A 14665-nucleotide genomic window follows, 5' to 3' on the forward strand; every position below is an offset into this window, starting at 1 on the left:
TTTCAAATCCACCGGAAACTCGCAGCTTGAAAAAGTTACCCCAAAGTTGCTTTATAAATTAGCAGAATTAGTTGTGTCCAGAGCTACCAGACAGCAAGATCCTAATAAGTTTGATGTACGAGATCTGAAGTTCACAGTCACTTATTATGTGTGTCTACAAAGCAGTCAATCGTAGCCAAGCCTTAAAACTGTCAAATGACCATTTAAAATTCAGGAATTATACAGCTACTTTTTGTTTATGTACACAATTATAGACATTTGGGTTTCTCTTGGCTGGTCATTGGAATTAAATGAATTAAAACACTTAAAAGTATTTACTTTATTATTATTACTATTATTATTAGTATTTATTTATATAACACCAGCATATTCCATAGCGCTTTACAATTGGGAACATCTATGTAATAAAACAAGCCTGGGTATTACAGACAGACAGAGAGGTTAGAGGGCCCTGCTTACAATCTATAGGTGAATAGGAGTTTCATGCATGAGATTAAGTGCCACATATTGCATATTGGTCCAGCCAGTTTGCAAAGGTAGTGCTTAGTGGGCTATAGGGTCCAGTCACACAGCGATGTTGGTCAGGGGTCAGAGGTTAGAACGGACACATGTAAGTCTTATGTAAGGACACATGTAAGTCTTATGTAAACTGTGTAGAGGGTGGTAATAGGGTTCCCTAGGGAGGCTAAGATGGTGGTTGAGGAATTTGATAAGCTAGCCTGAAGATGTAGGTTTGCAGAGAACTATTATATAGGGGGAAATGTGCAAAAAATAATAAAAATAATACTTTCCTCTCACAATTACACAACTAGTGTCGCTGCTGATGTTTACCCTAATATATAGTCAAGTAATTTTCCTGACTGTACAAATACCAAATGTTTATACACGTGTACATTATATAAGGTCTGACCAAAGTGAGTTTATATTTAATTCTTAATGGTGGAAGTAGGGTAAGGCTGGAAGAGGAAAGACAAATATAGGGGGAGCTATAGTTTGGGAAAAACCTTCACTCTGTGTGACATTCAATTTGACTTCACAAGATACACTCTACCTCACCCACTTCAAATTGCTTCCAACCTATGCCTCTTCTCTTCTCTGATAACCACCTCTCACTCCTGCATTCAAGAACTATCCTGTGCTGTTGTCCGATTATGAAACTCCCTAACCTGCCTAACCAGACTCTCCACCAACCTACAGTCTTTCAAGCACTCTATCAAAACCCACCTCTACACTATAGCCTATCCTACCTCCTTCTGATATTACTCCCTCTGAATGTTCTACCTGCTACAGTCCCGTGTCCACACAGAATCCCACTAGCGCCTATTGCCTTAGCATTGCCCTCTCCCTCAAGACTGAAAACTCTCATGAGCAGGGCCCTCTCTAACCTCTGTATCACGTCTGCACCTCCTTCTTCAACCTTATATGTACTTGTTCTATTTTATTATGCATTTTGTATTGTTTTTTATTTGTAATACTGACTGACTGGTGCTGCAGTGTATGTCAAATACATAATAGAATGGATAGAATACCATCTATTATGCACACATTTAAGTTATTTTGTTAACCTATCTACTTGTAAGCTAGTGATTTCAACTGATCTGCATCAGTTTGGTTTCAAAATAGTAGTCTAAGCATTATCCCTCTTCACTTACCAATCCACTATAACAGGATCACATATTTTCACTGGTGTCAAAAATATATGCTTAATCTAGCGTTTTTTCATTTTCATTTTTTTTTAAAGTTTTCCAATCACCTCTAGCATTTGCTCTTGTAGTGAATATTTTTGACTGCCAATCCCACTGACCAATGCTTGAAACCAACTCATGTCAAACATGATCGCATTTGACATAGTGTCACTGGGCCTGATTCAATAAGGAACTTAGGCAAGAAATTTTCTTACTTAAGTCTCCTGGACAAAACTATATTAAAATGCATGGGGTGAAAATTAGTTTGCTATTTTGCACATAAGTTAATTTTCACCCCTTGCATTTTAATATGGTTTTGTTCAGGAGACTTAAGTAAGAAAATTTCTTGCCTAAGTTCCTTATTGAATCAGGCCCACTGTGTTTAAGTAAGTATCCAGTCTTAGTTCTACAGAGATGCCGTTTTATGTTTTACTTTTTTTTTAATGGCAAGGCAAACAATGCTTATAGATCATCATATCAATTGGAAAAAAATAATTAAAGGAGTCTATAAATGTTTTTGGAAGAAGATTGGGGCACTTGATTGACAAACTCTCCACCTTCCTGGATTCTAGTATAATCAGCGCAAAACCTTTTCAAGGTGGCCCTGGCTCCCTACCCTTCCCCATTGTTTTTATCTCCTCTTCTGTGTTTTTCTTTCTTTTTATTTTATATAGGCAGCAAAATGTAAGGTTGCCTGGCCTTAAATTTTATTTTATTTTATTAATTATCATAAGTGTAGGTTGTAGCAAAATGATGTTTTGTACTCAGCTGCATATCATGTGTTGAAATGAAAAACACCTCCTTTAATGGTACTCTGATTTCAGACAGTAAAATAAAGCAGTATGCAGTGCACTATATTACTCACCATAGGAGTATTTCATACCACAGAACACTTTTGGATTTCCTAATACTTGCTCCTTGCACTCACATTTCCCTAAAATAAAAATACACATACAAATATGTTAATACCTGAAACATATAGCTTGTGAAATATTAAAAACTCTGTTTCCGAATTACTGAACATGTGGCATATACATTTGTTTAGCATTAAATGTAATCATTTTCACATAATTGTAATATCTTTCCTAAATTAATAACTTGATTTTCAGACCTACAGTATGTACTGCTTTGTGTATATACTATTTAATATTACAAAAATGTCATAGTGGTATTGTAAAGATACCTCATGAGAGATATTGGGACACAGTACCTCCAACACTACCTGAACCACTTCTTAATTGTATGTATTTTGTTCTGATTTGGGCTGAGGCCAATGTTAGGAGTTATGATATATTGATTGCAATACAAAGCGGACAACACACACAGTGCAAGGACCACAGAGGGCAATAGCTTGTAATGTGCTAAATAATAAATCCACATAAGACTCTAAATGATCATAAATCAGTGGCTAAAAAGGATCATTGTTGCTGGAACTTTAGCACAGGTTTCTCATGGCAGCAAATCAGTAGCACTCCCTTTGTTGACATTCCAAAGAGAGGAAGCAGTAAAATGGGAGTAGGTTTCATCCAATAATTAGAAAATGGAATGTTTGTGGTGTCCAACAAAAACAAACCACAGAAAATGCTTTTTTATGGACATTAATTAATTCTAATAGAAAATTAAATAAAATATGAATTATGAAAACCACAATTCTTACTCACTATGCTACATTTCATGCCTGGTTAGGTAATGAATGTGCTACATTGTATGGAGGTGCTTGGCTCTATTTGTTCAGCTCCAGTACTGCAACAGAAATTTTATATAACAGTTTTATCATTGCTTTTAATAGCAAATACTATGAGAAAGTAAAAAACTGTATGACACTTGCATACCTGCCAACTGTATGGATTTAGGCAGGACAGTCCCAACTTGTCCTGATGGTTGAAATGTTGGGAAGTATGACAGCACAGCAAAGGTTAACGAGTGCCGCGTGGACCTATCACTGCATGTGAGATTTGAAGGGATTATAGTGAATTAATTACCATTTACTCTTAGAAGAGAGAGGATTTGTTGGGGGATTGTTGTGTTCCATAAATCCAATGCAACTGCACGCTCTTGTTTGTTGCTAACTGAAGTGGAGCTTAGTAAGGTAACGGGGTATTGTAGCGTACAAGCCAACTATGTGCTATGATTTGTACTTTCTGATATGCCTCTTGAAGCTGCAATTTTGTACTTAGCTGCTACTTGACTAAGTATAGCTACTCATTTCATGTGTTGTCAACCAAATGTATGTTTGTCGACCACAGGGTCCCCAATGGCTGGATGCCATTTGTGTGATTGTCCATTTTCTCTATACCTATGATATTTTAAGCCATCAAAACTCCGGCAGGGTTGCTGTTCTTCACAGATTCATGCTGGTGAACCTGGTACCCATCTACTATGCCAAGTTTAAAGTCACAATTTTTTGTTTTTGTTAAGTTACCATTTGAATTATATACAAATACATGAACACACACATTAATACCCAAGTTCTCCGACTTATGTTTTTGAAGTGAAACTTTTCATGGAGATAAAAATGTGCACCAGAAGCAACGCCATGCACTTCCCCCCACGCTTTATTTTAATCAGACATTTTATTACAGAGCCAGGTAACAGTCTACTATTCACATCATGTAGCTGAGAAGGTTTGTGCAAGTAGAGAAACACACAAAGTACAGTCTACCTGTGAACTAAGTACGAGTGTCACAGATTTAAAGCAAACAGTGTCATCTAGCCCGTAGCAGAATTGGGAACACACATAGATGGATATCAAACATTGTGTTGTTATAGGACGTTTCAAGGCTATGCACAAGCCTTCCCCTAACCCCTTTTAACCTCCCCACCACTGTGATTGGAAAGAGTGTCCCGATGCTCCTACCGCATAGCCAATCAGACAAGAGGACTCACGAACCTAAGAGACCGAGCCTCTATGGGCATGTCAACACTTTAGAGATGATGACACAATCAGTGTAGTGGTGGTTGGAGTCAGGTGTCAGAATTAGCAAACCTGTACACAGCTGCTGTCCCCTTGGCACCTCACGGAAGAGTTGAAGAGGCAGAAGGGTTGACATGAGGAACGGATAGTGAAAGAGGGAGAAAAGAGTCTGAGCTTAAAAATGGAAGACAGAAGACAAGCAGTAACAAGTTTATAGAGAGTGGGAAAGAATCGGTAAAGCGAGCCACCTTGCTGATAAAAATAGACATGACAGTTTTTATACTGTGTAGACTAAGATGCGCACATTAATGTAACACATTCACCTTCTGGACAATGCTGTAGATGTTGGAAAAAGTTCTTGCACAAAATTTCACTAAGTTCTATATACAGTTCTCTCAGCACACATCACTGTCACAGATGTATGATTGTGGGCAGCACGGTGGCTTAGTGGTTAGTACTTCTGCCTCACAGCACTGGGGTCATGAGTTCAATTCCCGACCATGGCCTTATCTGTGTGGCGTTTCTATGTTCTCCCTGTGTTTGCATGGGTTTCCTCTGGGTGCTCCGGTTTCCTCCCACACTCCAAAAACATACTGGTAGGTTAATTGGCTGCTGTCAAATTGACCCTAGTCTCTCTCTCTCTGTCTGTCTGTGTGTTAGGAAATTTAGACTGTAAGCTCCAATGGGGCAGGAACTGATGTGAATGAGTTCTCTGTATAGCCCTGTGGAATTAGTGGCGCTATATAAATAAATGATGATGATGATGTATCTGCTGTCCTCAGAGCGCAGTATAGATCACTAAAGTACTCTCTCTGCTGTTATATCATCCTATATTGATTGTTACATTGATCTAGTGCCATGTAGGACTACATACAGGCCAACATACAAATTTACATAGTGCACTTAGTTATAATGTGTAACACACAGTGCATTATATCAGGATTCTTTTTCAGCAACTATATTTTTGAAGTGAATCTTCTTTGCCATAAAATAAAAACATTTTTAAAGACAAAAAGGCAACAAGTTTCACTTAAAATGTGTATACTTGGCGCACACAAAATTAAAAACAATAAAACAAAAAATAACTTAAGGGACTTTTAGTATGTGTTGTAAAGCTGCCTTCCCAATGTTTTCGGCTCTAATAAGAGCTGGTTTAAGGAACCCTAGACTGAATGGTGGACAGAGGGCAAAATATATAAAATATTTCTTTAATGACCTACAATGAATCTATTGCAGTGATCATCTTGAATTAGAGGTGATAAATCACTTCACCCTTGCCTCTAAATCTCTTTGATTCAGCATAAAATTAGTGGGAAGTACACTAAAATAGATACATTATGGAGTTTTTTTTAAACAAACATCAACTGAGTTCTGAAATTAGAAACACTGAACAGTGGAGGAAGTGAATGCTTGTATACAATCCTGAAACTCAAGTGTATTTTATCTTCATGGATGGAATACTCACAAAATGACTCATGACACATGTGGCAGTGGCATATGGATATCTTATATGACCTGAAGTTTGCTAGTACCTTAAAATCCAATCCATACTTCGTTTTTGGTGTGAAAGGAAGTTAAACAAGTATAGAACCTATTCCCACTTGAAAAACAATAAGGAGCACCCAATGGTGAAATAAATTAGCACCCAATTAGTGCACTGTAATTAATAACGAGTGGTCTTGTACCAAATATAACAATTTGAAAGGCTTATCTGTGTTTCTCTTGAGATCCCTGGGCTTTCTCAACTGGTGATTCCCACTATTCCTACTTGTCCTCTTACTTTGGGTGCATCAGAGGAAATCAAGTTAGAATTGTCAGTTAAAAAGTTCCTATAGAAAAAAGGGCAGCAAGACTGGGAAAACAGAGGTATGCAGGGGCCCTATACCTGAAGTTAGCTCGCTTCGTGTGGTGCTAAAAGGGCACCTGTCAAGTGCACCTGTCAACAACACACATAGGTCCTAGCCATTTTGTGATGCAAAATGCATGAGGATACCATTTTTACTGAAAGTGCAACTAGTAATACTCCAAAAAAACAACAAGCAGCATAAAATATAAAGGGGTTTATGTACATATAAACAACCAAAATGATCACCAGAAAATTCACTAGAGGGTTATTTATTACTCTTATTTATAATATCCATTTGTCTAGAATGGGGAGATAAACATACACTGATATGAGTTTAGAATTACAAAACTTCACTAATGGAGACAAATGGAATGATGCCTCTGCTCACCAGAACTGATGTTACATGTGGCTGAGTAGAGATACAAAAGCCGTTTTTTTAGTATGGTAGACACATGGGTGCTATATTATTGGTAATAAAGTATGATCGTCTGGAAATAAGATTGCAGTTTAGGTCATTATGTAAGCAGTACATAGAACCAGGCTGGAAATAGCAGTACCATAAGACTGTGTAGAAGTGTGAGAGAGCAAATAATTCTCACCTGTGTGGCGAATAGCTGAAAATCCCTGCTCATCTTTCCATTCCCAATTCTCTTCACTCTCATTAAACGCAGAGAGTTCAGGAATTTCACGGTGCCAGTCTATTTCCAAGCTGTGTAAGAAGCGAGATTATTTAAAACTGGGCATAAAATTTATATATGAACAGTAACTATCATTAATATTTTAATTTATTAGTGTGCATCACATAATTGTATAAACAAATTAAAATTATCTGCAACATTATAATATCTACATACAGTATTATATTTTGTTCTATAAAATAGGATGTTTATAGATATTTTACACTATACCTCTTTTGTCAAACAATCACTACAATAATAATTTTTCAACCAGAATATGACAAAAACATAAAAAATGACAAATATCGACCAAGTGTCCAGTATGCACATCAAATGTGTAACATTGTGATACTCAGATGTTTTTATAAGCTACAGTAAACAAGATTCACCACTATTATTGCCTTGTACTTGAAACCAGGGACAGGCTTACAGCATCTGCTTATACAGGTAATGAAGTGAGCACTTCATATCCAAATGATATTAGGATTTAATGTCACCACAAACAGCCAGAAGCACTGTACTTATGTTTTGCTTTGTATTTTAAACTAATAACATTTCTGTCCAGATGGTGCATTAATTGTGCTACAAATGTATAACCCTCATTTCATTACTCACTTTGGGCTTGTACTGGGGAGAAATCCAGTCTCCAGAACGCACAGAGGCTCCATATCTATGATTTATAACAGGCAAACATGGGGCTGTATGAACCAGGCAAGTGGTTATTAACCAGGCAAAGAAAACAACCAAAGGTGAAATAAGAGTGCACAGACATTTCATTATTTCAGTGCCAATTTGTAGTGATTTTGCCAGAAGTCTGGCACTAGAAGATATGCCTCACCACTCACATAGAAGGCTTATCTCCGTCACCTCGGCAGTTTTCAGTACAATTTTTTTTTCATCCCATAATTCGTGTCCAGGCAAATTCATAACATCCCTTAGCCTACCATCACCATATCACTTATGCTGGTTTGCACCACTAGTTTCAGATTATTCTACCTTGGAGTTTATAAGAAATACCCTTTGCGAACTTAACCTACAAACTACAGGTCTCTACATCTGTTCATCCTGGGAACAGTGCGAAAGGGGAAAGTAATTTGCTATATCGCTGAACTTATAGCTGAGGCTCAGAATTAGGGCTCTCAGTAAGCATTACTATGGAAACACGTGTGCTCTGGCACAAGTTTTCAAAAGGGAGGTGGGACATCTGGTATGATTTAATAGCAGAACTTACTTGGTGATACAGTGTCCAGTAAGAGGATCACAATTTCCAGCGCAGTCACATGGCCTGCAACCATACTCTCCAAACCCCCAGTACCCAACCATACATCGGTCACAATTAGGGCCAGCTACACCAGGTTTGCAAGGGCAGTCTCCGTTCTGGGGGTCACAGAATGTGTATGTGCTAGAATGAAGCTTTGCAGATCCAACTGGATGACAGGAACAAGCTATAGACAGGAGAAAAGGGAGATTGTGATTCAGTGTAAAACACTTCCCATGATGAAATATGCCAGAAAAAGAATACATAGACTGTCCTGTGCATGTAAATATTTTGACAGATATCATATAGTTGTATGAATGTCGTCATCATCAGTCACTAGCATTTTATAAAAAGATATGATTAGACAGAAAATACTTTTTAAGTAGTGTTGTTTGCACATGATTATTTAAATTAGTTTCAAATGGAGTAGAAAAGTGCATTTAGGGGTACCCACAAACAACTCAATTTTACATGTCATTGGAAATGGTGTAAACCAGGCCTTTTACAAAAAACAGGTAAACGTTATGCTTTAAAGGCATTTCAATAAATGTAATAACGTTCAAATATACAAAAGTGCCAGCTGTAATAAAGACAGTCATGATGTTCCCTCACACTCATGATTAAGACACAAATGAAGGTAAACTGAGAAGTATTATAGAATAAAAATGTAAAAGTTTAAGTTAAGTTAATTAAGTTTTGAATTAATGGGGTAACAGTTGGTTGAACCTGCAGATATCTTGCAAGGTGGAAAATTAGATGCATTGGCATGTATAGAAATATATGGCACAGTTTGTAAATGACCTTTACAGATTTCAATGGAACAGTGTCAATAGTGACCACGTTATTATGAACCCGGGAATAGTAGAATATTTGCTTGTGGAAGATATTGTCTACAAATTTATATATATATATATATATATATATATATATATATATATATATATATATATATATATATATATATATATTTATATTTGCAAACAACCTTTTGGATTCTCTTCAGTCAGCCTTTAGCTCTCAACACTCCACAGTGACAGCTTTGACCAAGGTTGTAAATTATTTCATCACAGCTAAAACAAAAGGTCATTACTCTTTTCTAATTCTCCTGGATCTCTCTGCTGCATTTGACACTGTTGACCACTCTTTCCTCATACAAACTCTACAATCCCTTCAAGACACTGTCTAATCCTGGTTCTTATCCTACCTATCTGATTGCTTTATCAGTGTTAATTTCTCTGGATCTTCATAATCATCTATTTATATAGCACCACTAATTCCGCAGCGCTGTACAGAGAACTCACTCACATCAGTCCCTGCCCCATTGGAGCTTAGTCTAAATTCCCTAACACACACACAGACACAGAGAGATACTAAAAACAGAGTTAATAATATTCCACCCACCAACAGAAGCTTCCTGCCTGACATTTCTATTGACAACACGACCATAAATCCCACCCCGCAAGCTCGCTCAACTAGGTGTAATCCTTGACTCACAACTATCCTTGTTCCTCACAACGACTCTATATTTACATCATGCTGCATACACAAAAAAACATTTCTAAACTACGTACGTATCTCACACAAGACACTGCAAAAATTTTATTTCAAGCACTCATTATCTCTCACATCGACTATTGCAATTCCCTCTTTACTGGTCTTCCCCAAATCAGATTCTTACCACTGCAATCAATTTTGCATGCAGCGGCTAGATTGATTTTCCTTCCTTGTTCTTCCTCTGCTGAGCCACTCTCTCAGTGTCTGCATTGGTTGCCTGTTTTTTCAAAAAATCCAATACAAAATTCTTCCACTAACATATAAGACCATCAACAAAATTTCACCAACATACATTTCCTCATTTGTCTCCCAACTCAATACCTCTGCTCTGCACAAGATCTGTGTCTCTCTTCTACTCTCATGACATACTCCCATCCCGGTTACAGGACATTTTTCTCCTCTCTCACACTTTCCTGTAGTCTACAAACTTTCAAGTGTTCTCTGAAACCTACCTCTTTAGGAAAGTTTATAATATTCCTCAACCACCCTCTTAATCTCCCTAGGATACCCTATTACCACCCTGTACACGGCTAACACAAGACAACATCCCCGTGACCAATGTTGCTGTGTGACTGGATCACATAGCCTGCTAAGTACTTTTTACGTTTGCACTCTGGCTGGACCAATATGTAGCACAGTTTGCTCTCAGTTGTAAAGCGATACGGAATTTGGCGGTATAAATAAATGTTGATGAAGATGATGATAATATATTGTCCTTTTATGCTATGTAAGACCATTTATAAGAAATAAACAGAGCGCTCCCAAAACTTGTATAAATCCACACATGTTAATGCTGCCACTGCTTCTGAGCCACCACCCTTTCAGTGCCACACTGAAACCATGCTATATATATGCAGGCGGAGCACTGAAAAGTATAGAACTTTCATAGGTCAAGTATATTCAAAAACTGAATTGCAAGATAAAAATTGCACTTACAGGATGACAAGATATTAGAGCATATATTGGGTTAACTCTTGATGATCACCTGCTACGCATTTCGGATTACTTATTCCTCAGGCCACCCAGGAAACATTGAATATTTCCCCTATTTTTCAATATTTCACTATTAATATGCCCTGAAATAGAGGTAGAATATTGCATTTTCCCAGACTTTTAATGTTAAAATTCTGGCAAATGCAAAGACAGGTGAAGCAACAGCAGCACATTCAGCAGCTAATAAAAAAGAGAGTCTGATAACAAGATGAAATCGCCACCCACTAACTCTGAAATTTTGGCTGGAGGCTGCTGGCTGGATTGGTTTGAGAAGTACATATTTCAGCAGAATACACAGAGTCTGACTGACTGTCTACCTGTCTGTGAAATTCTGATAGCTTAAACGCATGCAAGCACATTCTTTACTCCCGGAGCGTGAAGTCCTAGAAGGTGAATCATTTAGTTGTTTCTGAGCATATGTGCACACAATACAAAATAACATTAAGCTTTCCTTACAGTAAACATTCCACAGTGCTGGAATGAACAATGCAAAAAAAAAGTTTGGATAACCACACAGGAACAAGTTTCTCTGAAGTTTTTTTTTATGTGTCGCAACAAATTTTGTAGGTTGTGACACACTATATACATTAATTACAACATATATGTTATCATAAATAAAGTTTGAGCAAACACTATACATACAATATCTGTTATAAATAACATGCTTTGAAACAAAAATAGTATCTCTATTTTGATGGCATATTGATATATATAGCTGATCTCGGACCTTTACTTCAAGCAATATTGGATAGTATCCATTCATTTGGTTAATTTTCTGGCATTAAAGTCATTTGTTCCAGTCAACCTGATATATGGGTATGCTAATCATTGCCTACAAATTTATATTTATTTCATGTAAGACCAGACTCTTGTAGCAATCACCTGCCCCAAACTTCATTTAGAAGGGTGTCTAGAACACTCAGAATAGATTGATTCTGCTGTATCCTCTGGATATGAGTGAAATTGCTTGCCCTGATATTTACTCCTGTTTTAACCTCTGAAGTGGTATTTGTTTAGTCAGTGGTGATTTAATCCTGACCATGAAACCAGTGCTACTTTAAGTAAAGTGCAGTAAGAGCTTATACTGGTGAGATATTTCTGTCATTGTTATCCAGAAGAAGAGTCAAAAGTCGCATCCTATCGAACAGATCTTAGATCTCAACTCTTACGTTTATTATATACTACCTCTGTGATTAGATCTGTAATGCGGCTAGCTAATTAAGAATAGAATGTTGGAATGTTCTCTCCTAATAATTCTAAGTGGTTTATCTCTTATATCTGTCAGGCGCCGCCTCCGCACTGACATTAGGTGCGAGAGACGGTTGCCTGTGAAGTACCGAACTCTCTGCAGGACGCTTTCCCCCGTTTCCGGCCGCAACATGAGCATGTGCAGATACTCTTGCGGCCCGTTGCTAGGCGGCTTCCAGTCGACGGTCAGTGGGTCTGACCGCCGGATAACTGCCTACCTATCAGGGCTCACCTAGGGGGATTTATAGAAGGCTCTGGCACCCAGTATTTGATTCCTGCTCCAGTTTTGACCCGACTTCCCTCTGACCTTCCGTTTGGGTTATGTCTTATACCTTGCCGTTAGTTCTGGATTCCTGATTTCTGGCCTGCCTCTAACTATTCTTGGGATCTCCCTTTGTACTATACTGCCCGTTTGGTTCCAACCCAGATTCATTGACTACACACTGTCCACTCTGTTACTACGCTGGTGGATGTCTTGGAGAACTGCGACCTGCGCACCCTCTTGCAGCAAAGTCCAAACTCCCTTGCGGTGGTCCCTTGTGAACACCGGGGGTGCATTAGACTCTGCGTCTCCTTGCTCAGCTGCCCTAATACCAGCTAGTAACCACCTCTCAGATTGTGACAATATCCCTGAATTGCATAGCACTTGTTACATTCAGTTGGTGACATATCATGGTATTAAATACATCTATATCTTAGTTACTAATGCTTTGTTTGTTAAGCTGGGTACCCACTGTTGTTTAACAACACAACTTTATATGTGAAAGATTGCCATGCAGTGGTTAATGAGAGCTTGAACTTGAAATGCAGGTGGTAGATGTAGGACATTCCATTGACCTCACTGTTTTCATCATGTGCTGAAAGCAAAAAATGGAGCAGGATGCATCTGAAAAATTGTGATTTACCTCTACACAAATGTAAATTTCCCAAACTCAAGAACAACACGATCTGTAGTTTGGTCTGCAGTCTGTCAATCCAAAACCTGTAGGGTATTGTGACACTGGAAACAATGTGTTCCATTGCCAAACCATTTTACATGCCTTAGCCTAGCACGGCGGTTCCCAAACTGTGCGCCGCGGCTCCCAGGTCAGTGACAGCTGCGGGAGAGAGGAGGCTGCTGGGTCCCAGCGACCGACGGATTGGTAAGTTTCTGTGCTCTTTCTTTTTTTTTCTATGGCTGGCGCGCGGCAGAGGAGTGAGAGGGAGCGGGGCAGAAAGAGGGGCACAGCGGGGCAGACAGAGGGGCACAGCGGGGCAGACAGAGTGGCACAGCGGGGCAGACAGAGGGGCACAGCGGGGCAGACAGAGGTGCAGAGAAGTGTGACAGCGAGGCAGATGAGTGTGACAGAGGGGCAGAGGAGTGTGACAGAGGGGCAGAGGAGTGTGACAGAGGGGCAGACAGCGGGGCACAACGGGACAGAAGTGTAACAGGGGCAGAGGAGCGTGACAGCTGGGGCACAACGGGACAGGAGTGTAACAGGGGCAGAGGGAGCGTGACAGCTGGGGCACAACGGGACAGGAGTGTAAAAGGGGCAGAGGAGGGTGACAGCGGGGCACAACGGGACAGGAGTGTAACAGGGGAAGAGGCAGAGGAGGGTGACAGCGGGGCACAACGGGACAGGAGTGTAACAGGGGCAGAGGAGGGTGACAGCTGGGCACAACGGGACAGGAGTGTAACAGGGGCAGAGGGAGCGTGACAGCTGGGGCACAACGGGACAGGAGTGTAACAGGGGCAGAGGAGTGTAACGGGCACACAATGGGACAGAGGAGTGTGACAGGGGCGCACAATGGGACAGAGGTGTGTGACAGGGGCGCACAATGGGACAGAGGAGTGTGACAGGGGTGCACAATGGGACAGAGGAGTGCGACAGGGGTGCACAATGGGACAGAGGATTGCGACAGGGGCGCACAATGGGACAGAGGAGTGCGACAGGGGCGCACAATGGGACAAAGGAGTGTGACAGGGGCAGAGGAGGGTAACAGCGTGCCTGGATGCAGAGGGGGCATTTTTGCATACAACTAAATAAGTATTTCTGTCCTGACCTAAATACTTATTACAATTTTTTGACCCAACTACTTCTAAAACAGGACTGCTCAATAATTATTTTGGAGGGGTGCCTTGAAAAAATTTGGAGACTCTAAGGGTGCCGCGAACTGCAAAAGTTTGGGAACCACTGGCCTAGCATGACAAATAGCACACCAGTCTGACCATTGTTGAACATTTACTTTCATAATCAGGACCAGCAGAGATTCTTCTCCAAAGTAGGTGCAAAACTCCTTCGTCATGAACGGAGAAGTCATATTGGTGGGCGACTTTAACATGATCTCAACAAGCGACTTTAACATGGTTTTCATCAGCAGCCTTAGTAAACCCTCCCCTGCCATCAGTTTGTCAAATCAGACATCTAATGATCCAAGGTGTTGCTTGAATTTCTTAAGCTTCCTCTCCTGTACAACTCCAACTGACATGTATTAGACATTGATCTTGCA

The 14665-nt window shown here is 39.6% G+C and overlaps 1 protein-coding gene across 2 annotated transcripts in view; it reads right to left on the reverse strand.

Moving 5' to 3' along the window:
* Positions 1 to 14665, reverse strand: part of NTN4 (netrin 4) — a 126733-nt gene that overhangs the window by 3169 nt on the left and 108899 nt on the right. For both annotated transcript variants that reach the window (XM_075209423.1, XM_075209422.1), the window contains exons 6-8: positions 8354 to 8567; positions 7045 to 7154; positions 2551 to 2619 (exon numbers count right to left, since the gene is read on the reverse strand). In XM_075209423.1, the coding sequence (XP_075065524.1) occupies positions 2551 to 2619; positions 7045 to 7154; positions 8354 to 8567 (393 nt within the window). The remainder of the gene's footprint in view (positions 1 to 2550; positions 2620 to 7044; positions 7155 to 8353; positions 8568 to 14665) is intronic.

This window comes from Mixophyes fleayi, chromosome 4 (genome assembly GCF_038048845.1).
Source record: "Mixophyes fleayi isolate aMixFle1 chromosome 4, aMixFle1.hap1, whole genome shotgun sequence".
In the NCBI taxonomy this organism is placed as follows: domain Eukaryota; kingdom Metazoa; phylum Chordata; class Amphibia; order Anura; family Limnodynastidae; genus Mixophyes; species Mixophyes fleayi.